Source organism: Centroberyx gerrardi, chromosome 19 (assembly GCF_048128805.1).
Source record: "Centroberyx gerrardi isolate f3 chromosome 19, fCenGer3.hap1.cur.20231027, whole genome shotgun sequence".
Lineage (NCBI taxonomy): Eukaryota > Metazoa > Chordata > Actinopteri > Beryciformes > Berycidae > Centroberyx > Centroberyx gerrardi.
The window spans coordinates 22,484,647-22,507,732 of NC_136015.1; the positions used below are offsets into that span (position 1 = coordinate 22,484,647).

The 23,086-nt window shown below is 43.1% G+C and overlaps 1 protein-coding gene across 3 annotated transcripts; it reads left to right on the forward strand.

The window, feature by feature from the left end:
• Positions 1–4,834: 4,834 nt before the first annotated feature.
• On the forward strand, positions 4,835–22,651 carry brd2a (bromodomain containing 2a). 3 transcript variants are annotated; one of them, XM_071924495.2, is made up of 12 exons: positions 4,835–7,019; positions 11,542–11,848; positions 13,165–13,302; positions 13,886–14,036; positions 14,265–14,464; positions 15,352–15,864; positions 16,618–16,746; positions 16,912–17,103; positions 17,403–17,665; positions 18,493–18,812; positions 19,179–19,307; positions 20,226–22,651. In XM_071924495.2, exons 1-12 carry the CDS (start codon positions 6,988–6,990, stop codon positions 20,354–20,356), a joined length of 2,505 nt encoding a protein of 834 aa, XP_071780596.1. In that variant the 5' UTR covers positions 4,835–6,987; the 3' UTR covers positions 20,357–22,651. The 3 variants fall into 3 exon arrangements, with proteins under 3 accessions (XP_071780596.1, XP_071780597.1, XP_078146346.1); XM_071924496.2 differs by having other exon boundaries at positions 20,229–22,651; XM_078290220.1 differs by having other exon boundaries at positions 18,493–18,800.
• Positions 22,652–23,086: the final 435 nt, after the last annotated feature.

A 23,086-nucleotide genomic window follows, 5' to 3' on the forward strand; every position in this document is an offset into this window, starting at 1 on the left:
AGGTTAGGTGGATCTCTACTACTAGTCTCTCTCTCTCTCTCTCTCTCTCTCTCTCTCTCTCTCTCTCTCTCTCTCTCTCCTTTATTCAGATGGAAATCACTCACCAATCACCTCGTAGTCCTTGCTTCCTTTTTTGAGAGTATAATGAAGTGTCCCTACTCAGGTTCACACATTTACAACACATTTTGCATGACTGCATAATTAAGCAGCTGTTTGCCTGGACAGATAGTCACCCTCTTTGAACTGTGTTGTCCATATAGACATCTTTAGTATAGACAGAGATACGTTCATGTTTAAATGGATCACTACTCTTGTTCTATTATTCTATGCCTGTGGATGGCGTCACTGTGCAGGGTCTCATCCACAATCTTAGATATCTTATAGACATGTTTTAAGTAGTAAAATGGGAAACATTTTATTTAGAAATGGCCTTATTCCAGTTACACCCTGTGTCTAAACATGGAAAAGTGTTATATGTGCACAATAATACTAAGTAGTTATTAAATGAGAAAAATAAAATGGGCTAAAATTGTAGAATATACATTTTGGGGCAGTGAGTAACTGTTTGCACTAAACAAAGGACTAACACTAATTGTTATTGTGTACAGTACTTTTCCATGTGTTAGTACACAGGTTAATACACTGGAATAAGCTCATTGTAGGGTGTGTTACCATAAAAGTGATACTGTAAAATACAGCTTCAGATTTCATAACACATCAGAAGTTCAACTTTGTTTTGTGTACTGTTGTTCTCTCTTCTTCAGATGATGTAAAGTAGCTGTAAGTGTCTTTGAAGTGCTCTGTTTATTATTATTACTATTATTGATCTGTTTTTTGGCTTTGGAAGAGAGTTGTTCATGTTTACAAATCCATCGTTCCATAGTACTAACATATCACTGCTGTTGAGTAAAATCCTTGCACACATATTTTTCTATTTCTTAATAGAATTGATATTTTACACGCATGTGCTGAGCGGGTTTCATGACTCGTGGGCCCTTTAAACCTGCTATAACTCCAGTGTAGAATGCACATCTTTAAATTGAGTGGTATTCTCCTTTATGAACCACATTCAAAAAAATTATATTTTTTTACAGTGTGCTTAGTAAATCTATTCTGGGTGATAGTTATAGGCTTCAGAATACCACAGGGTCAGCAGGTGGTCTAGTGGTTAGTGAGACCGTTCCATAACTGTCATACTGTATGTCCTCCTGAAATGTCCTTGAGCGAGACACTTCACTGCTTCCTGCTCACCCAAGTCACTGTGGACAACACTCAGCTAAGTGCCTAATTCTAATCAATACAGTTCAAAGATGGATCATGGTAACAGCGCCGCCTCACTGAGCATGTGTTTGTGTACCTGTGCAGCTCAATGGGTCGAGCATGACACTGACACTCCTAGGTTTAAAGGTGCTACGTGTAGCATTGTAACATCAATAAATCATTACGACTGGCAGCCTCTACACTGCATTTTACATTGTGTGCTGCCAGGTCAGATTTCTGATGGGAAATCTGATGGATTGCTTTACGACACAAAAGGGAGATTACTATACGGCACAAAACAGGAAGAAGCCGCTGTTCTTCAAATGCAAACGGAGCAAGCAGCAACATCCTCTTTGCAACAAAATGTGGTTTTAAATTTGAGAAACACTAATAATACCACTGGTGTGAGATAGAGGCTGTCAGTTGTCTCTACCATGGTCTCATTTGTTTACAGTAATTATACCAAGGTATCACAAGTAATGTGACAATGACAGATTGATGTCTAAAAATAGTACCTGTAGCAACTTTAAAGATTTGACTCCAGGTGAGGTCATCCACTCTACAAATGTGTGCACACATGGTACTGAGAGGCTCTTTGGGTGAAAGCGTCGCCAAATTGCATACTGCTGCTGTGGAAATCCTACCTCACTGAAATTTAGCATTTTTCCTTAAAAAATTACTTTGTCAGACAAAAGGCTGCATATTATTTTATGTTGGCAGACCGGAAAGGCTGACCGACAGCAGAAACATGGGAAGCACTAATAACACACAACAGAAAACAATACAAGTGTGTTTTTGAATACAGGCTTAGTAAAGTAAACAACACAGTGGGATGCAAATTAAAGTAGCTGGGAATGGAAAGACAAATATGTTAATGACAATGCTGTGTTTCTTTACAAGTGAATGTAAAGGCTCATGCGATGTAGAGTAAGAGATTTGAAGAAAGAAGGTGCATCAGTGGAACAAAACAGTTTTATGAGCTGGACTGGTGTGAGTAAGAAAATGTATATAGTGTGTACTGTGTGTGTGTGTGTGTGTGTGTGTGTGTGTGTGTGTGTGACATGTCTGTGAGTAGGAGCGTTTTTACACATGCAAGCCTGTACAGCTGCAAGTGACCATTTGACAAAGACAATGTGATGAAAAAAAACAGACGACAACACAACAACACCACTGTACGCGAGCCTCGAATGCACAGTCCCCTCAGTTTTCCTTCCATTTCTGAAAACTGCTGCTTGCGTCAGTCGTCAAGGGGGCTGTTGTTGTTGCTAAGGAAGGCTTGAGGCCACGGTGAGTGAGTGAATGGACTGAGGCAGAGCCCTAGATCGAAAGAGTTATGCAAACCTCCAGAAGACAAACACAACATGACAGCCATGTTGGCGCATGACATATAGAGAACATTTATTTGGTGCTGCAGTCTATTTATGACAGCGGGTTTACGCAAACATCATAAATGCATTCTGTGTTTAGGTGTCAGTGTTGACCCAGTTTGCTGTAGATTTGCAAAACTCTGGCAAACTATGACTCAGGACTGAGGTGTTGTGAGGGAGAGAGCTTCCTTGGCAACCATTTCTGGCCTGATCATCATCATGTGACAAGCTGATGCAGCCAAGACTTGAGGGAAACAGAGAGAGAGGGAGAGAGAGAGAGAGAGAGAGAGAGAGAGACTGCTGGTGAGTCAGAGGAGGCTGACTCTGACGTAATCTCCCGACCCCTCCCTCCTTCCCAGCCGCTGCCTACATGGCCCTTCCTGGCTGCTCCTGGCTCTCCTCAAAATATTTATATTGATAAGATATTCTGAGAAAAATGACTCAATAAATGAATAAGTATTGATTGCATAAAACTGAAGAAGCTTTTAGCAGTCACATATAAATGATCAATATGGACTGTTTGGCCCGCTGTCCATGCTACGTTTTGGCCTCCATGCCAAAACGTTTGGTCACCTCTTTTTGAGGAATGTTAGTTTTCTATTCTCCTTCAGCTTTTTATTATTTTTTCACATAATCAACAAAGGTGAGAGGTGCATTGGAATTTAGCACAAATGCAAAGCAAATCAACATCAGACAATCATTAACTTCATCCAAATCTGACTTAGTAATAAACTTTTTTTAATTCACATTTTTTTTAATCCAAGTTATGCAGTTCAGGTCTCGATCAACTGCAGATCAGTAGCGTTCTTTTCTACTGTGGGCCAAACCTGGTGCTTGAATCCGGTTCCTGCGTCTATGCCCCTTTTTCCAATGAGCTGGACTGGGCCAAAACATGAACTGAGAGGGTATTCTAGTGGTTAGAGATACTGTCCTGTACCTGAACATCATAGGTTTGATCCCAGCAACAGCTAGGCCTACGTATGCTGTCAAAGTGTCTGTGAACGAGACAGTACACACCTGCTCACTCATTGCAAGTTGCTCTGGATGAAAGCACAAGTTCATCAACTAAATGCCTAATGAAATGAAACAACTAAAAGTCTATGTAAATGTAGTCCTTGTGCTTGGGTTTGGGGGCAAAAGCACACAGTAAAACACCAAGATTCCCTCTCACATGCTACAGCAGCATAATGCCAAAAATATATTCTTAAAAGCCCAATGGCCAATCCGGTTGAGGAGCAGCTTTGTCGGTGCGGGTTCTTTTTCATGTTTTTTCACCGTGTGACCCAAAAGAAATATAAATTCAGTCTGTTGCCCTGAGCTCATCAAAAGATATCTCCTCTGTCATCTATCTCATTTGCTACATTTTAAGACCCTGCCAAATTTGTGAACACATATCAAGCACAACTTCAATGTAAATATGCTGGGATGTTTGGGGCGATCCTGAGGAAGAGGAGGTGGAGAGAGAGAGAGAAACACAGAGGGAGATCCTGAGAAAATGTTCACGTTTACATAATAGATAGATAGATAGATAGATAGACAGACAGATAGATAGATGGAAAGATAAATAGACAGATAGATAGATAGATAGACAGGCAGACAGACAGATACATAGATAGATAGATAGATAGATAGATAGACAGACAGGTAGACAGATAGATAGACACAGATAGATAGATAGATAGATAGATAGATAGATAGATAGATAGATAGATGAGAGGTGTAGAGATGGGGAAGGGGGGCTTCTGACAAGACCATTTGATGTCAATCCTATTACCAAGAAAAAAATGTGACTAAAAAAAATGTGTGTGACAAAAACCTGACACATAGGATCCTGTCCGGTCATTAGTCCACTCTACAAAATCCTCTTTCAGCAAATCTGCTAGCCTCTGTCTCTGTTTACATTTATATCTCTGTCTATATTTTCAGATTCGCGTCTTCTCTTTCTCTTGCTTTCATCTTGAGAAATGCATTGACGCTCCCAGAAAACGCACACACACACACACACACACGCACACACACACACACACACACGCCAGTTCTCTTTGATTTCTGTCCGCAGTTGAACCCCACCTCCTTCCCAGGGAACACTGGTATTGATCTCCGCAATTATCATACGAAGAAAACACAAAACTGGTCTTAGATCAGCGTCTAGCCTTCTCTGCATCGTTGGCAATGCGTCTTCATGGCTGGAACGCATGCGCAATGCGTCGTGTTGCAACACCGACCGCGAGATCGTCAGCAATCCCTTTCTGGAGAAAATATAAATTTTTAACCCTTGAAGGAGAAAAAGCCGAGAAACTACAAGTGTGTTGTGGGAGATACGGGAGCGCTTATGAATGGATTACAGTAGAGGAAGGTCGAGAAATAGCATAATCGATAATACTGAAGCGGATGTGCGTCACGTGGTCAGGGCTGGCCCAATCGGAACAATCCAAATCCAACGGAAAGTATGCTCTTTGTTCGGGTATTTTGCCAACTTTATCCCTAAATTTGAGCACATTTCTTTATTAAATAGCACCGTATGGACACGGGGACGATGTTTTTGCGAGAAAGGACACGCCGTGGATATGTTTTATTGCCTTTTTTTGCGGAATGCCACGTGTTCAAGTTTCGATAAACAGTGCGCCTAGGGCTTATTTTATCACATGACTCCCCCTCCCCCACCCTGTGCAATGAATGGGGAAGAAGGCGGACATGTTTGAGGGAAATGTGTTGGTTAAAAAGTATCGAGGTGGAAGACAAGAAGATTATTTGAAGAAAGGTTTCGCATTATTTTGGGATTTACCAATCGAGATTTGTATTTATTTAAATACAAGGTTTTTATGTCATACTTTCTTTGGAAACATTTTATTTTATTTTTTTAGAAACATTAACTTCTGTTTAAACAATTGTCTTGTTTTGTGTTTTTACAGCGTTAAGTTGTCAAAATTGTTTAGTAATGTTTTATATTTTAACGATCTCGTGTTACTTTATATCATTTATTTGAGTGACATTGTAGGGAACCTGTAACCTTGGTGTGGGGGATGGGCGCCTGTGGTTAGGTAACCATTTTGTATGGTTGAATTTGTAGAGAGAGCTTAGTCGAGGCTTTGTTGAAAGGTAATAAGTAATTTAGGATAGTTATTTATTTGGTATAAGATCAGAAAAATGTTTTTTACTTCTGTATAGTTTAGGGTTTTGTCTTATGAATCTCAAACCTTCATAGGTCTGGGTATGGTATTCATGACTTTACTGAAGGCCCATTTCAGATTATGTTATTTTGATTGTCTATAGTTTAATCAATCCAGTTTTTTGTGGTTGGATAAGTGTCCTTAACTGTGATCAAATGTGTGTGTGAGGTCAGTGGAGGCAGGAAGGGAAACTGCTGTGTCATTCAGTGGAGGACAAGTTCCTTGTGACCCAGCTTGGTATGGTCGTCTTTTTATTGTTTTGCAAAGTAAGTGGAGGGCATAAACCCTCAGTTTTCTATTTTATTTACAATTGTATCAATTTGGGTTTCAGCATAGTATTGGGCTACTTTGCAGTTTGAGCCATCAAGGCCTCGTTTGACTGTGTGTGTGTATTCACTTTTGAGCCACTTTTTAATTGCGTTTGAGCAACAGTTCTCTATCAATTGTGTTTCTAGGCGAAATGTACAGCATATGCTTCGTTTTGTTTAATGTATAACCATGGCAATTGTAAATAATTCGATTTTAATACACAGGCACATTGTACTTCAAGATGGCGGCTGTGCGCCTCTTCGGAGAGACAGAAATGCGGATATTCTGGTGAGAGGAGAGCGCATGGGGAGAGGCTCTTGCTTCGGGGGAATGCGCGTGACCTGGTGAAAGGACCAATGGGCTTCTATGCATTTACCCTGGAAGCCCGCGTTAGAACCTCATTGACCAATCTCAGCCGTTGCTTTGCCCACGTTGACGTAATGTAATATGATAAGGAGGAGGGCGGCATCGGAGCTGTCGCATTTTGTGGAGGATTATGTGGAGTAGCCAGTTACAAACAGCATTTCTGTAATACTAGGTATGTTGGGCCAATAGTACTGTGCAGTTTCCTTGATGGACAACGAGAATTTGCGAATAGGTTGGCCCGAAAGATTGTTGGTGAAGTGTCGTTGTCGAGGGGTGTGGTGACTCTGACGGACATTGTAAGCAGCGAATAGAAACATCGGGGGCGTATACTTCCCAGAGTAGCCTACCCAATAGAGTGAATGGTTGGTCTATAAAGTAACGGGTGTAGTCGCATCGTCGCCATTTCAACGAAGCTGTATCTAGACGTTCGCTGTGGAGGGGACAGGAGAGAACGGACGAACAGAGTCGGATCCTGATTTTCAGCCTAGCTAAAAACAGAATCCGGATCCATCCTGATGGATATGGCTCTAAACCCGCCCCTTGACAGGTATCTACCGGTAAAATTGACTCTCAGCTTTCCATCGGAGGGAATATTGTAAAGATATGTCTCCTAATTTTCTCAGAAATTGCTATCTACAGCCTGTCTTTGCTGTAATACACCGGGTGGAATACAGAAATGGACTATGAGTTTGCAGAAGGAAGACGTGTATTCCGTCGTTGCTGGATTAGAAGCGACATTGTTTCTGAGGACATAACAACAAATAGGTATTTGTGGTTTGTAACTAGCTGCGACTGTTGTTCGCACTACGCCGGCGCCATCTTCGGAGCGCCTCTGCCGTTGGCCGCTCTCTCCCACTGCCTGGTAGTTGGTGCTAACATGGCTAGCATTAGCTTCCCGTACAGGTTCTTATAACGTTACTCAGTGCAGCAGTCGCTCGGCCTCTTTGTGTGAGGCCTTGTTTATATTCTTGTATTGTTTCTCTGGGTTGTTTACGATCTGATATAATTTGCCTGACATTAGTTTTAGGGAACTGAAGGGATCTGTTAAGGATGCTAATTCCAGCAAGTAGCAGGATCATGTCAGTTCGCGGCCGACAGCAAGCATTCAAAGCTTTTGACAAACGAGACCCGTGTTTGTGTGAACTTGTGTTTGATAAAATGGCAGGCGAGTGCGGTCGCACCGGTATTCCTGCTTGTTTAGCCGGTTTGTTATTGTAGCCATGTGACGGTCAGAGGCTGTTGTGATCACCGGGATGGCGACATTGCTTTCCAGACTGGTATCAGTGTTGTGTTGGTTGCAACATCATGGTTACTGTCTGAGTTTAGGAGAGCTCAGGAAAGCTAAGGCGTTTAACAATTAAGACTATTCAGTTAACTATATTACCAGAATAAATGTGTGTTTGTTAGTGGGCTGGTCATGATTTTGCTGGGGAACGTTTCAGTCAGTTGCTTGGTAACTGAAATAGTTACAGATGTCACTCAAATTTAGCTAGCACCTCAACCTGTTTATGTCGTTTTTTAACTAGTAAAACAAGATTTTAAGTTACCTTGTCTGATGCCCGATTATAGTTCATTTTTCCCTTGTAAATTTGTTCTTGATCTTGAATTGGTCACTCATAACTTATTACCCCCTCCCATTTTGTTAACTTTATTTACAGCTAACCATAAGATTTATTTTTTTTATTTTTAAGATAGTATTGTGAATGTTTTATGTACATGAATACTTTTCCTTTTTATAATAAAGTACATTAACTGTCCAATGTGTTTCCAAAAGTTGTATCATTCAAAACGGTTTGCTTTATTACACTGAATAGAATTAGTTCATACTTAATTCCTTACTTTGTTAACCTAGTTTGTCAACTAGCAAGCAGTTTTGCTTGTAGTCTGGACTCAATTTGACATTTGTAAAAAAACAAGTAAGTGTAATACATCAGTGTTTGATTGTATTATTTCCCTTTTTTATCAATTACAATACAGCAAGTTGGTTCAGTGTACAAGTACAGTTTGGGCAAGTGCATATATAGTGCTCAGTTACAGTGCTAGGACCCGAGTTACAGGTAGGACGGACTAACTTGCAATGCAAGTCCCCCACTATCCCAACAAGGCCCCATGTTCCTTTTTCACTGCCTGATGCAAACACATTAAGACTTGACTCCCACTTGCATCAACTGCTTCAAGGTCACAGCGGTTTGAAGGGGTCTCTTAGTTTAGGGCCCTCACATTAACCTGCAGGTGTTGAAATGGACTAGAAAAATGCACTTGCTGTTAAATGGCAAGTGTGAGATTTACTCATTTAGATTACCAAATGTTTGCCAACAGTGAAGCAACAAGCAATTAACATAACATCTCAGAATGTGACTGCAGATAAATCTAAATTTTCAACAGAAGTCAAGTAGCTCGGGCCTTTTATGGAAAACGTATAGACTGTGTGTCAAGAGTTTACCCTAAATGCCCCTGTTTACCCTTTGGACATGGGAGCAGGATTTGTTTTCATAGTTTTTGTGTCAGTAGGCCAGCGGAGACGGGTTATGGTGAGTTCATACTGTTCTATTAAGGTCTGAAGTAAAGGGCAGCGTCGGACTGCATATGTTGCGGGACAACGCAATACGTTACAGATGCCCTATATTCTCTTTAGGGCAGTAAACTACTTTTTAATTGCAGAGAAATTTAGATTCACATGGTCCACGCCCCACCTCCAGCTGCTAGTTGATGCATTAATAGGCCAGCAGAGTGTGTCACCATGCGAGTTGCTGGAACTGTTCCTGCACCGATATCAGAACGAGAGCGTTTGTTGCACTTGGCGAATAAAGTGACCGATTAAGTAACATACAGTCTGACGTTTTACAGTGCACTATCCATCTGTAATTAAAAGCAAATAAGGGGGTGCATGCATATTTAGTCATAAGTGTTTGGCTGGATATTATCAAGGGAGTAGTGGAATTAACCAGAATCCATGCCAGAGTGAAAGGTGGTATCGCTCAGTAATATGGCTGTTAATTGGACCAGGCCTGAAATGTTCAGTTCAGCTCGGGGCGACTGGTGTAGAATTGGCATGCTGAGAAGCTGTAAGTGTATAGGATTAGTATAGGCCTAACCAGTCTGTGTTGCCGTAATTGGCTGCCTACACTTGATGGCGTGTGACTGTTCCACTCTACTGAATACAGCCCTTGTGTTGGTAGGGGGTAGGGGTTTTGTTTCCATGGTTATGCCAGCCTACTGTCCAACGGTGCTGTGTTATTAGCGTTGTAGCCAGAGCCACGCTGGCGAAATGGGCAGTAAAATCCGTGCAAGTGTTTGTTGCCCTTCTGTAGAAATGCATTTCCCAGGTGGCCTTGCAGATTTGTAGGCAGGATTAAGGTTACATGTTGCTGTGGTAACGGTTGCTGAATAAGATTAGGTAGTCCCCTCTGTAAGACAACAGAATGGTAAGTCAGGTCACATAGTACTTTACATCTAGCGGTGTGTCTTCGGGCAGAAAGCTTTTTTGTCGGCCCATAATGGCGAATGAATCCCAAAATATTTTGCTAACCAGCTGGATTTTTGTAATAGGATAAAACCTCCGAAAGATGTCTGGTTTCATGCCAAAGTGGTTGGTAAAGTTGCCAAACACCAACAGCCAAATTTGCTTTTGGTTTGCTTTAATTACTCCCTCTTCTTGTGTTTGTTTGAGCCGTTTCTCAGTATCAGGAAGTAATCATCCTTCCTTCTTAACAACAGTGCCTCCATTCATGAAAGACCATGCCCACTGGGAGAGATGCGTTATCAGGGGCATTAAAACACATGGCAAGCCAACTGGAGCTGAGAGGTCATCAGGTTGTTATGATGCAATGGTGCGAACTCTAGTCTGCTGCTCTGAACCAGCGCAGCCACATTCCAGGTTATGGAGCAGTGATGAAGCTTTCAAGGCCAATGCCACTGGCAGCTCCTGACTCAGGCATTCCTGTATAGATATAGGTCTCTCTCACTCTCCAGTGGGAAACTACCTCTTCAATCTACATGTTGCAGTGGCTGGTAAACTGCCACTTTTACTGTTAATTGGCCATATGGATTTTTACAACACCGTAGGACCTTCACATGACAGTTTGGAGATCATCAGCCTGGCAGAGTGGCTGGTATAGTAGACCAGAGATGTATGTTTGCACATACTCTGTGCAAACATATTGGAGCTTGCTTGTAGCTTGTCTGCTATGTTATGGGTATTTCCCTAGAAATACTCCAGTCATTACTGTAACATGGCAGCTGAAACCCCACCCACAATCCTTTTGGGAGAGCAGTTTCTCTGACGAGGAAGTGGGGGTGGGGTTTCTGCCTGTGTCATCGGGAGAGAGAGGAGGAGACGGCATTCTTGCCCATTCTCCACAGTTTGTGGGAGCGCTGATTTGGCAGAAGTGCATCCCAACTCAGACTGATGAGTGCTCACTAGGTAATGTGTGGAACGTGTGACCGACCCAAGCAGCTATGCGTGCCAAGTGGAGGGGATTTACTGTAGGCTTTTGAGTGTGGTAGGACAAGCGGGATTAAGTTAATTTATTTGATAGGATAAAATACAATATATATACCAACAAGCACACAGCATTATAATAATCAGGATGACACAATGCAATCATAACTAATTTCCGTATTAATCCCAGGATTTGTTGGGCTGGCAAGCAGGCAAAAATATCACTGCTTACACAGAGCTATGGTGAATCAAAACAGTGCATCTGTCTATGCTTGTATGTGTAATTGTCTGTAGAGAATGTAATGCTAATGTGACGGCCTCATAGTTACAGCTGTGTGCTCTACCACTAGCAGCACTAATAACACAGCTTGATGAACCTGAGACACCAGGATAAGTTTATGGTAGTGCTAGATATGAGAACAAGAGAATACAACAACAATCTACAATGCCTGTAGATCTTTAAATTTCATGAAATTGAGAGCTCTCTGTTCAGCAGGTATGCTGGAGAGTTAATATTGTTGTTAGTCTCTTACCACATGCCACTCGCAGCATGTTACTTGCATGTAACAATACTTCTTTACTTTCTTCTTCTTTAACTTCTGACCAGTTCTCTCTCTGCTCTCTACAGCTCCCTAGTTGGGGTGGAGATTGGCATGACGGGAGTCTCCGCGATGGACCAGGGTTCTGGCACGGCGGGGAAACGTATCCGCAAACCCTCACTGCTTTACGAGGGCTTCGAGAGCCCAGGGCTGCCCCCCCTCGGCCACATGAACACCTCAGGACCCCCACAGCCGCCGGTGAGGGACCCCAGCCGACAGGGGAGGATGACCAACCAGCTCCAGTTCCTACAGAAAGCCTTGCTCAAGTCCCTGTGGAGGCACCACTTCGCCTGGCCCTTCCATGAACCCGTAGACGCTGCCAAGCTCAACCTGCCTGTGAGTGTCGCTGCCCAGGCTGACCAGAAACTAAACTCTAAGGCTAATAAATACAATGATAACAATAGGCAGCACGCTACATATCAGCTGCATCCATTTCTTGGTGTTCCATGGATATTTTAACCCAACGACCAGTTACCACTGGTTGCTTGCCTAATATATTTCAACCCAGAGGCCAATTAGCTCTTCTTCTAGCAGCAATGTCTTTTAAGTCAACAAAAACTCACCTCAGAAATAGAGTGTTTCTAGAAGGAACTTCCTTCTTTCTAGAAACAATCCTGCTGCTCACTCAATTAAAACAATACTAGATACCACCTAATTCAACTTGACTCAGCAGTGTGTCTCACTGTGCCTCCAGGGTAGGAGGAGAGACAACATGACTATGTTAATTGTTAGACTGACTGAGTTTTTACCCCAAAGGCTGTGTTAAGCTAATTCCTGTCAGAGTGTAGCTGGTACAGCTAAAAAGAGATGGACTCATCTGGACAACTGGAATAACTATTACACAACACTAAGTCCCCTAAAGCCTGCTATGAGTCCTGTTCAAGAGGTTGTGAAAGCTGAAATGGCACACCAGTGTTAAATTACTGCCGTGTTTACAAATGACAAGGATGCTCATTGGATCAAACCAGCTAGATTAATAAGATAACTAATAAGATAATTTTGTGCAACTGTACATTACTTTATGGACGACCAAGACCCTTCTAAGTTATGTTAAGTAAGTGTTACTAAGTTACACATAGTGCAACCAAATTTAGTAGCTGACTAGTTACAAACTATCTTTGCCTCTAGTAGAAGCTTTACACCCTAACTTAAGGAAGAAGTTAGGAATAGCCGGTGCAGCTCTGTCCTGATGCATAAAGTTAAATTAATCACAGTCAGGCTTTCTTAGAGATTGCAGCCACGGGACTCTCTTTGAAGTGTTTTCTATCCCAGTTTAAAATAATTTAATGTCCCTTCCAATTCAGCTTTGCTCTTAATAAATAAAAGTAAATTAGAAGACATAAAATGACCTCTTTGTCCCCCTGTACATAAAAAGAAAACAATAGACTTGCATTTTTCCAAAATTTCATCATTTTAGATTTTTCTGTGGAATCCTCAGCCTCATTTCTTTTGCAGAGGTTCCCATTTTTGGGTTTCCTGCCTTGTTTCATGCCCTCTTATCCTCATTACATCACCGAAAAATTTAATCTACTCAGTGGCCAACAGAAGACTGTGGCTTTACTGGATGCAGAAAAAAAATGTTTGCATGTTCCATTCTAAAACTCTACTTGGCCACTGTTTCCTACCCTGAGAATGTCTCTGTCTCCCTCCAGGACTATCATAAGATCATCAAACAGCCCATGGACATGGGGACCATTAAGAAGAGACTAGAGAATAACTACTACCGCAGTGCCAGCGAATGCATGCAGGACTTTAACACCATGTTCACCAACTGCTACATCTACAACAAGGTAAGACTGTGTGTGTGTGTGTGTGTGCTTGAGTTAATGCACTGCTCACCAACTGCTATGTCCTTAGCAAGGTAAGAGGGTGTGCGTGTGTGTCTGAGAAAGAGAGAGAGAGAGCGCGCGAGTGAAAGCCTGAGACAACCTGGCAAGATACTGTTTCATGCCAGCTGCCACTGCCACTGCCTGGACATGTGGCAAACATGCTGCTTTTTGTATTCACAACACAGGCTGCAAAACCTAATATAATTCAAATCCCTGGGGAATAATTTCATGCATGTGGCAGCTGTTTTTCCGTTGCAGGAACGTTTCAGTTTTAGATGTAAGGAAAGCGAATCTGCCCCTTTGTGAAATGTAAACAAGAATTGGAGACACTGCTGTAGATATCCACATCATTTAATGGCAAATATGTTTTATTCTAACTTATTGAAAAGTAATCAATTTGTTGATGTTAATATAATCCATTAGGTGATGGCAGGGTGTTTTAAAATGTGTTTAGAAATATGTGCAAGTGATAAGTTGACTTTCATGGCATGTAAGAGTTCAACTTTCAACGCCTTTTTGTCCTGACTCGCTTCCCCCTCCGCAGCCTACAGACGACATAGTGCTGATGGCCCAGTCTCTGGAGAAGGCCTTCCTGCAGAAAGTGGCTCAGATGCCCCAGGAAGAGATAGAGCTGCCCCCTCCGCCTCCGCGGGGCAAACCGGGAAAACCTGGCAGGAAAGGCCGGGGCAGTACAGGTGAGCACCGACACAGGCATTCAGACACAGACCACCATGCAGATGTATTCCATAATCACCATACTTACATAAAAACACATACAGATACATGTACTTGCACATACACATGTTTGTGTGTGGACACAAACACACGCACATCAGTAAATGTCTTTTCATTGTATCATATTCACCTTTCTCTTTCTCTCAATCTACCCTCCCTCTGTCTCCCTCCCTCCCTCTGCCTCCCAGTCTCTGGAGGAGTGACGACGGCCCACCAGGTCCCAGCTGTCTCCCAGTCGGCGTACTCCCCTCCCACCCCGGAAACCCCCGACTCCCTCCTGTCCACTCCCCCGCAGACGCTCCTGACCAAGAGCCTGCCCCCCACCCTGCCTACTGCACAGAGCACCCCAGCTGTCATGGGTCTGCCTCCCACACAGCCCACTGCAAAGGTAATAGTTGACAGGGTTCCTATGGAGGTCTGGAAAAACATAGAAGTTGAATTTTGATTTGTCCAAGTTTTTGGATCTAGACAGAAAGTGTGTTAAAGTATGGGACAAAAGTTTTCTGATAAACATATGACTACATATTTTATGCAGTTGTAGACTCAGTCATTCATCTTCGTGGTGGTGAAGAATAATCTTCAGTTCTCGAGCGATAAGGCCTTGTCCAGGGATTTCCAAAGTGAGTCATAGGGACCAACAGGGGTCCTTGAGGGGGTTTCAGCAGGTCCCCAGCAGAATGAGGGTTTAATGAGTTTAATTTCACTTCTTTGAACTGACAGAACGTGTAAGAATGGGTGTTTTGTTTGCAGGTTTCAGTGTTTCTGCTGTTATCACCCCACCTACGGTATAGACAGTTATAATTCTGTACCAAGTCATATCTGACAGCAACAAAAAAAACATTTATCAGATGGGGTTGCTTGGGACAAAACCTTAGCAAATGGAAGTTCTTGGTCTAATACACGTCAGATAGGGGATCTTGTACATGAAAATCATTGTCAGCCACTGTCAGCATACATCATTCCAAACACCAGCCAAAATCTCTTTAGATGCTCTGTGCATCTATACTGAAAGGCCTCGAGAGCCATTCCATTACTTTCATACACTATGTATATTGCATCTATAGAGCAACAAGTACATTGTAGAGAAGAAAATGCATCATTCACACCAAATAAGTATTCGTTGGTGTAGAGAATAATTAAAGATATGAACATAATGGAAGTTTAAGGTTGTTTGTTGTTTGGTAGTATTTTGAATAAAAATGAATCAAAGCCCATGGACTAAGCGTGTGTGTTTCTCCCTGCTCCTTTCTTCCCCCTTCCTCTCTCCAACCACAGAAAAAGGGTGTGAAGCGGAAAGCGGACACCACCACCCCCACCACCATGGCCATGCCCATGCCCATCATGGGCACCATGGGTGTCGGCGGCATCAGCTTGGGGATGGGCGTCGGTCACGACTCCCCGCTCACCCTCACCTCTCTGGGGGTGGACCACAGCTCCGGCCTGGGGATGAACCAGGGCCTCGGACTCGGCCAGGGCATGGGGATGGGCATGGGCCGCGGAGGGGGCATGATGGGTACCAAAACTCCAACGGGGGGTAGGAGGGGGGTGAGCGGGCGCCCCATCAAGCCTCCTAAGAAGGACTTACCGGATTCCATGCTGCCACAGCCGGTGAGACGCAGCAAGCTGAGCCCCCAGCTGCGCTACTGCAACGGGGTCCTGAAGGAGCTGCTGTCCAAGAAGCACGCAGCGTACGCCTGGCCCTTCTACAAGCCCGTCGACGCCTCGTCGCTCGGTCTCCACGACTACCACGACATCATTAAGCAGCCCATGGACCTCAGCTCCATCAAGGTACATGTCTTGGACACATACACACGCGCACACACACTGCAGAGCAAGGCGATGCTCTCCTCTGTGTTCAGTTCTGCCCTGGAATGCAGTTATCTTAGCAGGTGCAGAATGGAAGCAGGGCAACATGTGCCACGGCAACAGCGCCTTTTCACTAATGTGAAAATAGCTTTAAATCATGAAGCTAGTCTTCTAGTTATTCCCCTTTGGGTGCTACAAAAACAGACTTGATGTGTTTTGCAATTGTGTATTTTGGTGTTCTGAGATAAATGGACAAATGTGATAATAGCCTTATTTTGTTTATCAGAAGCTCATTGGTACAATGTTTCTGTGAATGAAAAAAAAGTATGAGAAACAATTATGATGATTTGACAGTTTAGAAATTGGACAAAAAAATGAAAATACTGTTCCAGATACATGTATGACTATGACTATGACTTTATATGTAGCTGTATACCCACTGTTGTTTCAGATATATTTATTGTTGGGAAAGAATAAGCGTCAGCTGATGTGGCCTAGCTGTCATATTGCCTAGCCACTATGGGCATCGTGTTGAACACAGACCAAAATCTCTTGTAATCCAATCCAGTCAAGAAATTAAGGTCTGGAAAAAGTAAAATTCGAAGCATTGAAACCAGTATTAAAAAATTCCAGTGATTCCAAACCTTACACAGTGGCGAGCAGATACATTTGGAGAGTTTGTAAACACAGTACAAGTCTAAAATCTCTTCTTCTCCTCTCTCTTCTTGTCTGCAGAGGAAGATGGACAGCAGAGAGTATCGTGAGGCCCAGCAGTTCTCTGCAGACGTCAGACTGATGTTCTCCAACTGCTACAAGTACAACCCCCCTGATCATGATGTGGTGGCCATGGCCAGGAAACTACAGGTAACTACTCTTTTTCCATTGATATGATTTATCATTTTTTTTTAAGGATTTATTTTTTACATATATCCAACTCACAGTTTTGCTATTGGTTTCTCCTCATTCCCCAAAACCCCCTCTGCCACAAATCACCATGCTGTTTTTCACACTCCTGTTTTCTCTTTACAGGATGTCTTTGAGTTCTGCTTTGCTAAGATGCCAGACGAGCCGCCGGCGCCCCCTAGCTCCTCCTCTTCCTCCTCCTCCTCCTCTTCCTCGTCGGAGAGTGAGGTCAGCAGCGAAAGCGAGGAGAGTGAGAGCAGCCCCAGCTCCGACTCTGAGGAGGAGAGGGCAAACCGCCTGGCAGAGCTGCAGGAACAGGTGTGTACACGGCTGTACCCGCACACACACACACACACACACACACACACACACACACACACACGATTCAGACGGACACACACATACATCAGGGTACTTTTTCACCAGCAAAAACTAATTCATGAGCCAAATCAGAAACAGAAAACAGCCCCCAATTTAGTGTTTCCCATGCATACACCTGAATCACACTAGGATTGCATAAACTCATAACATGATGCATTAATTTTGCTATCTCTTTTCCTCCTTTTTCTGTTTTCCTTTCCACCTCTCTCTCTCTCTCTCTCTCTGCCTCCCTCCAGCTGAAAGCCGTACACGAGCAGCTCACCGCCCTCTCCCAGGGTCCCATCGTCAAACCCAAGAAGAAGAAAGAGAAGAAAGACAAGAAAAAGAAGAAAAAGCCAGAGAAAGAGAAGCATCGGAGGATAGAGGAGGAGCCGGCGCCAATTCGGCCGGCCAAGGCCCCCAAAATCACCAAGACGCCCAAAGCCAAGAGCAACAAGGCAGTGGCGACGCCTGCCATACAGGGCAAGAAGACACCGGGCAGGAAGAACAACAAGAGCAAGTGAGTGGTGACACCTGCTGGACACGGGTGGAATTGCTGCTATATATGATGCATAGTGTATTTTCTAGGCCATGTGGTGGTTGCTTTTATCCAGAGTACCACAGGTGCATCTTCACCCCAGTGGAAATGGAACCCAAACTCTGGCAGTGTTAGAGCCTTGCTCTATCCATTGAGCTATCAGACAGAGTTTTGGGCTTGTTGTTAACATCTTGCAATGTTTTGTTTTTACAAACTCCTTGTCTTGACAAACAGGAAATTGTTATTCTAGTTATCTAGTTATGTAGCTAAAGTTGCACATGGCAACTTTGCACATTGGCAACTCTAAATGGCAGTGAGAGGTAACTTTGTAAATTTGTACCTCTGTACCCAGAAAGCCTGTAAGGTGAGGTCAGTAAACTGCACACAGCTTGCTCATGTTTACCAACCCGACCGGTCTGTGATGCTTTATACCAAAGGAAAGCAAAGAGACGAGAGAGGAAAAAGATCTAAGAGTGAGTCCAGTTTTCTCTGGACGGAGCGCTGCTCACTGCTGTTTTGCTCTTAAGTTTTGAATCGTCACTTCCTGTGGGTGGAGAAGTGTCCATAGCCAACACCAGAATTTAATTTGGTTAATATAGTGAATCTATAGCATCTCAATTAGAGGGGATGGGATGCTCTTTTTTTTGCAACCTCACTTTGTGATTAGGCTGATAAGACTGTGTATTTCTACAGAAAAAAAAATAGAAATAGCTATTTGAGATTTTGGATATCTCCAAAAAAAATCCAAAATTCCCTCTTTATTCCTCTTGTAACAATCTCCATCCCCCTCCCCTCCTCTCTTCCATCAGATCCAAGAAGGGCGCCGTGACGTTGAACATGCAGCGCGTGGACCCCGCCGCCATGCTGCCTCACTACGACTCGGACGAGGAGGAGGAGACGGCGCCCATGTCGTACGACGAGAAGCGCCAGCTCAGCCTGGACATCAACAAGCTGCCGGGGGAGAAGCTGGGCCGCGTCGTCTACATCATCCAGGCCCGCGAGCCCTCGCTCCGAGACACCAACCCCGAGGAGATCGAGATCGACTTCGAGACGCTGAAGCCGTCGACGCTACGGGAGCTGGAGAGATACGTCATGACGTGTCTGAGGAAGAAACCCCGTAAGCCGTACAGTGAGTAGAGTGAGGTGGAGGATAGACGTGGTAGTGTCGCTGCTGTTTCAGGGAAAAAACACACTCCTGTTAACCCATTTTATAGTTTAAAAAAATACATATATGCTTGATAATATGCTTTCTTGATGATGATTTCTCTCTGACAACAGCAGTATGTCATATGCTGGACACTACCATACTATGAATGTGGGTAATAAATTTAGAACCTTGCTACACAAAATCCTCCTCATGCAGTTAGTACAAGTTAAATAAGATGCTAAATTGTAGCTTTGAGACATTCAGTGTAGTCCATCAGCTATAGATCTATGACCACGTAATGCAGTATACCTCCACCTAACTCAGGTCCTCTCTTCTCTGTGCATGTAGCGAGTAAGAAGGGCGGCGCTGGCAAATCACGTGAAGAGCTGGCTCTGGAGAAGCAGCTGGAGCTGGAGAGAAGGCTGCTGGACGTCAGCGGACAGCTCAACTCCGGAAAGAAGCCTCCTAAGGCCAAACGTAAGTCCTCCATACTGCTGTCTATAGGAATACAGTGTTATGGGTCCTGCGCAACTCTGGAAAAATCATCTTCATAATTTCCTGTTCTTAAAAGATTGGGGAGAAACACCAAAAATCAAGTGAAAATTAGGAAAAAACACCACATTGCAAATCTCTTGCCTCTGAGAGTCTGTGTATACCGCCAGGTATTTGTCTGGTGATGTTAACTAACCTGAAGTCAAAGGTGTAAAACAAAGAGGGTTAAGTAGTTGGTAGAAGCTGAGGTCTGGGATTTAAAAATGGAAAATATGTAGGAACTCTGAAGTGTTTAGCAGGTCGACCAAGTGTACATCCAGATTTATATCACTGCTGGTTCGCAGTCTGTTTGGACCACACAGTCAAACTCAGTCTTGGCTGGATATCTGAAACTTAATTTGTAGGAAGGCTGCTGTGTTTAGGCTAGTCTGAGCATTTTCTTTATGCAGAGTGGAATTGCACTTGGCAGCTTCGGTCTGTCTGCTTCTGAATCTGTCACTGCTGTTTTGTGGCCTGGTTTCAAATGTTTATCCTGTCAAACTCAGACTCTGTCTTGGCTGATGTGTAGAAGCTATTTATTTTGCAGGAAGGCCACTGCACTCAAATGCATTTTACCCTCAAGCTTCTGTCATGTATAGAAGTGTATCGCGTTCATCTTGAGAAAACGTTTGTTCTCATAATAAGATGTTTTATCATAATTATGAGAAAAGGATCTTGTGATATTTTTCATTACCTTAAATTTTCCCTCAATTTGCAGATACATAATAAAAATGGAAATGTATTGTCTGTCGAATGCAGTCAAGTTTCTTTGCATAGATCCTATTGATTTGGTTTTACCTAAATCATTGTAGATGCTGGCTGTGCGCTAAATCATCTTTGATTGTGTGCGTTTGTTTTCTCCAGCAGAGAAGCCCACGGCGGCGGAGCCCCACGCCCAGCCGTCGCGCCTCAGCGCCAGCAGCTCCTCCTCGGACTCCTCTTCCTCCTCCTCTTCGTCCTCATCCTCCGACACAAGCGACTCAGACTCCGGCTGAGAGGAAGAGAGGGGTTTCTAGACGAACGGGTCAAGTGTTGGGACCCTGGAAGCATCGATTCCCACTGAGTGGACTGAACTGTAGTAGAGCTACTGACGATGGAGCCGCAGGGCGGATCAGACCAGACCGCAGCTAGGCAGAACTGGTCCGACTCAGCAGTGTAAAACAGAGAGATGGCGCTCTCCCTGCGCTCAGCCCGGTCATCCATTCCTGTCCCTGGACACAGAAAGAACGAGGGTGGATGGATGGATGGATGGATGGATGGAGAGAGAGAGACTCATTGCAAAGTCCTGTCGTTCTCTGGAGAACTTGGCCTTGTCGGGCAGAGCGAGGGATGCTCCATCTCCTGCGAATAAAGGAGAAGAGCGACGCATGCGATGGAGGGATAAGGGTGCTAGAGCCAGAATCGGTCTTATTTCTGGAGATGTTTTCCCTTCTTACCGTGCCCCCTGTCTTTACGCTGTATAGATAATTTGTACAGTTATATAAATATCTATTTTTCTTTTATAAAGAAGCATTTTAAGGAGCTAATTTATTCCCTCATTCTGGGAAAGTTGAACTGGCGTGGGCGGACTTGTGTTTTAGTTCTTGTTTCTTTCTTTTTTTTTTAAGTGACAAAGAGGGTAGAGGGGGTGTTTCTGTGTCTGTCTTTTGTGTGTGTGTGTGTGGGGTTCTGTGTGTGTGTGTGCGCGCGTGTGTGTGTAATGTATGTCTGTGCGAATGCGTCACGTATGTGTTTGCATGCACATGCGTGTGTGTGTGTGTGAGATCCGGCACCACAAGTGCAGCCTTGTGAAGTTCCTCATAGTCTTGACGCAGGCGTTGAAAATCAGTCTGCATACAGAAGCACCTTGGTTCAGTAGAATACAGAATGCATGCAATACAGAGGAGCTGGCAAACATCCCTGTTGTACATCTGCATACTCGTGTACTATGTACTACTTTACTGCATCCTTGTGTACTCATGTACTTCTCTGAAAGGGTTGGCCACTGTACAGAAATGTGACGTAGTTAACACGTTGGTTTTTAGGTGAAATATATTTCTGTTCTCATGTTGGCTGTTTTTTTTTCGCCCTTTCCTTTTCTATTTCTCTGTAAAACGTGTGTTGCTTTTTTTTCTTCTTGTGACCAATCTGCTAATAAATTGTGAGGACGCGTCTTGTCCACTCACCCGTGCCCAAATAACACCTTGGTTCTTTTGATTTCTTTTGTGGTCGGTTCTGTTTTGGTTTTGTACGTTAGTCACAACCAATATTTGATACAAGTATTTTAAAGTTTAAAAAAAAACAAGTTTTGTTGGTTCTTACATTTTGAGATTTTATTCAACTTTAAACAGTAGGTGATGGCTCGGTTTCCCATGGGCCATCACTTCTGAACGGCGTTGGTGTTGCCATAGCAAATGATGGCAAACAACTTTGTCTTTAAAACAATTTGGCCTTTGACAACTACGGCAGCTGCAAGTTTATCCTCTGTTTTAATTGAGTCTTGTTTAGGAGTAAGTTTCCTTGTTTGTTGTGTGATGAACATAAAGTAACACCAGGTTGGGAAATTATCACCAGCCACCAGCCTCGATGCTGGGGAAATTTGGCTGTGGCTGGTAAACTTGTCTGTTCTACCAGCCACTTTGGCAGGTAACCAATCCAGTTTTTCTAAAAAAAGCAACTTGGCTGGTGAAATAATGAAAGTGGCTTTTAAATTTTGGTTCCACCAGCCGCTTTGACCAGCGGATGAGAAAGATAGTTTCCTGCCCTGAGTAATAATGATGCACTGTTTATGTTTTGCCGGTACTACTAAACTAATTTTGTGATTTAGGTAAAAGTGTGTATCTAGTTTTTCTTTTCTTTTTTTTTCTTTTTTTTTTAAAAATCATTTATGGCTTGAGATTGGATTATTTGTATGTGTGTGAAATGAGATATTATTTATTTAGGAGGAATTTGAATGGATAAAACTGAAAGGAATCCTAAGCTTTTACGTCGACAAAATCTGCTTCTAAGAAATATGTACAGATTAAGGTAACAGTCAGGATGCTAGAAGTGTACATATTTTACAGTCCTTCAACTTCGGAGCATGTTTTTTTCTTTTCTTTTTTTCTTTCAGTAACTTAGTCAAGAGTTTTCTTTCCCCAGCTAAGATTGTTTTTTTTTCTCTCTATTGTTCTAAGACAGAAATACTCCAGAACTGTCAGTCTTACTTTTCTGAAGTTTGTCAGAAATCTAAATGCCTCTGTACTTGACTCCACCATTCATCTGAACACCTGTACATAAATAAACTGAGAAACGTTCATCTTTTTCACCGACTGGCTGTGTGGCTTTTTCTTTTTATTTGGGGATTGTGTATTTTTGACATCATATATTGAGACCTAGACTGAAAATGAGGAGTTAGAATCCAAAATGAAAGAAAGCACCATTTGAAAATAGTGACATCTACTCTTACAAAGTGACTGCAAAATGAAAACAATTCCTCTATTGATTCTCTAGATTTTAGAGTTTTTTCCAGTTTTTATATAGTGTTTTGGAAATTAACTCTTCATATAAAGTACTCTGTGTCAGACGCTTTCACTGAACAGCTAATAAACGTCTATAGGACCCAGTTTCCCTAATGTGCCTCTGCAGCAGGCTGTAACAGAACAGACGGACATGTTGGTTTTGGGAAACCCGTCTAGAGGAACCAGTGACGTCACATCTTAAAATATTCTGAGTGGCTGATGAGCTGAATACACTCCCACTGTAAC

Excerpts from the sequence above, each read along its gene's own strand:
- brd2a (XM_071924495.2), top strand. The coding sequence starts at position 6,988 with ATGGATATGGCTCTAAACCCGCCCCTTGACAG. Across the intron at positions 14,037-14,264 it reads GAAAGGCCGGGGCAGTACAG|TCTCTGGAGGAGTGACGACG; the intron begins GTGAGCACCGAC and ends TCTGCCTCCCAG. Across the intron at positions 19,308-20,225 it reads GAAGCCTCCTAAGGCCAAAC|CAGAGAAGCCCACGGCGGCG; the intron begins GTAAGTCCTCCA and ends TGTTTTCTCCAG.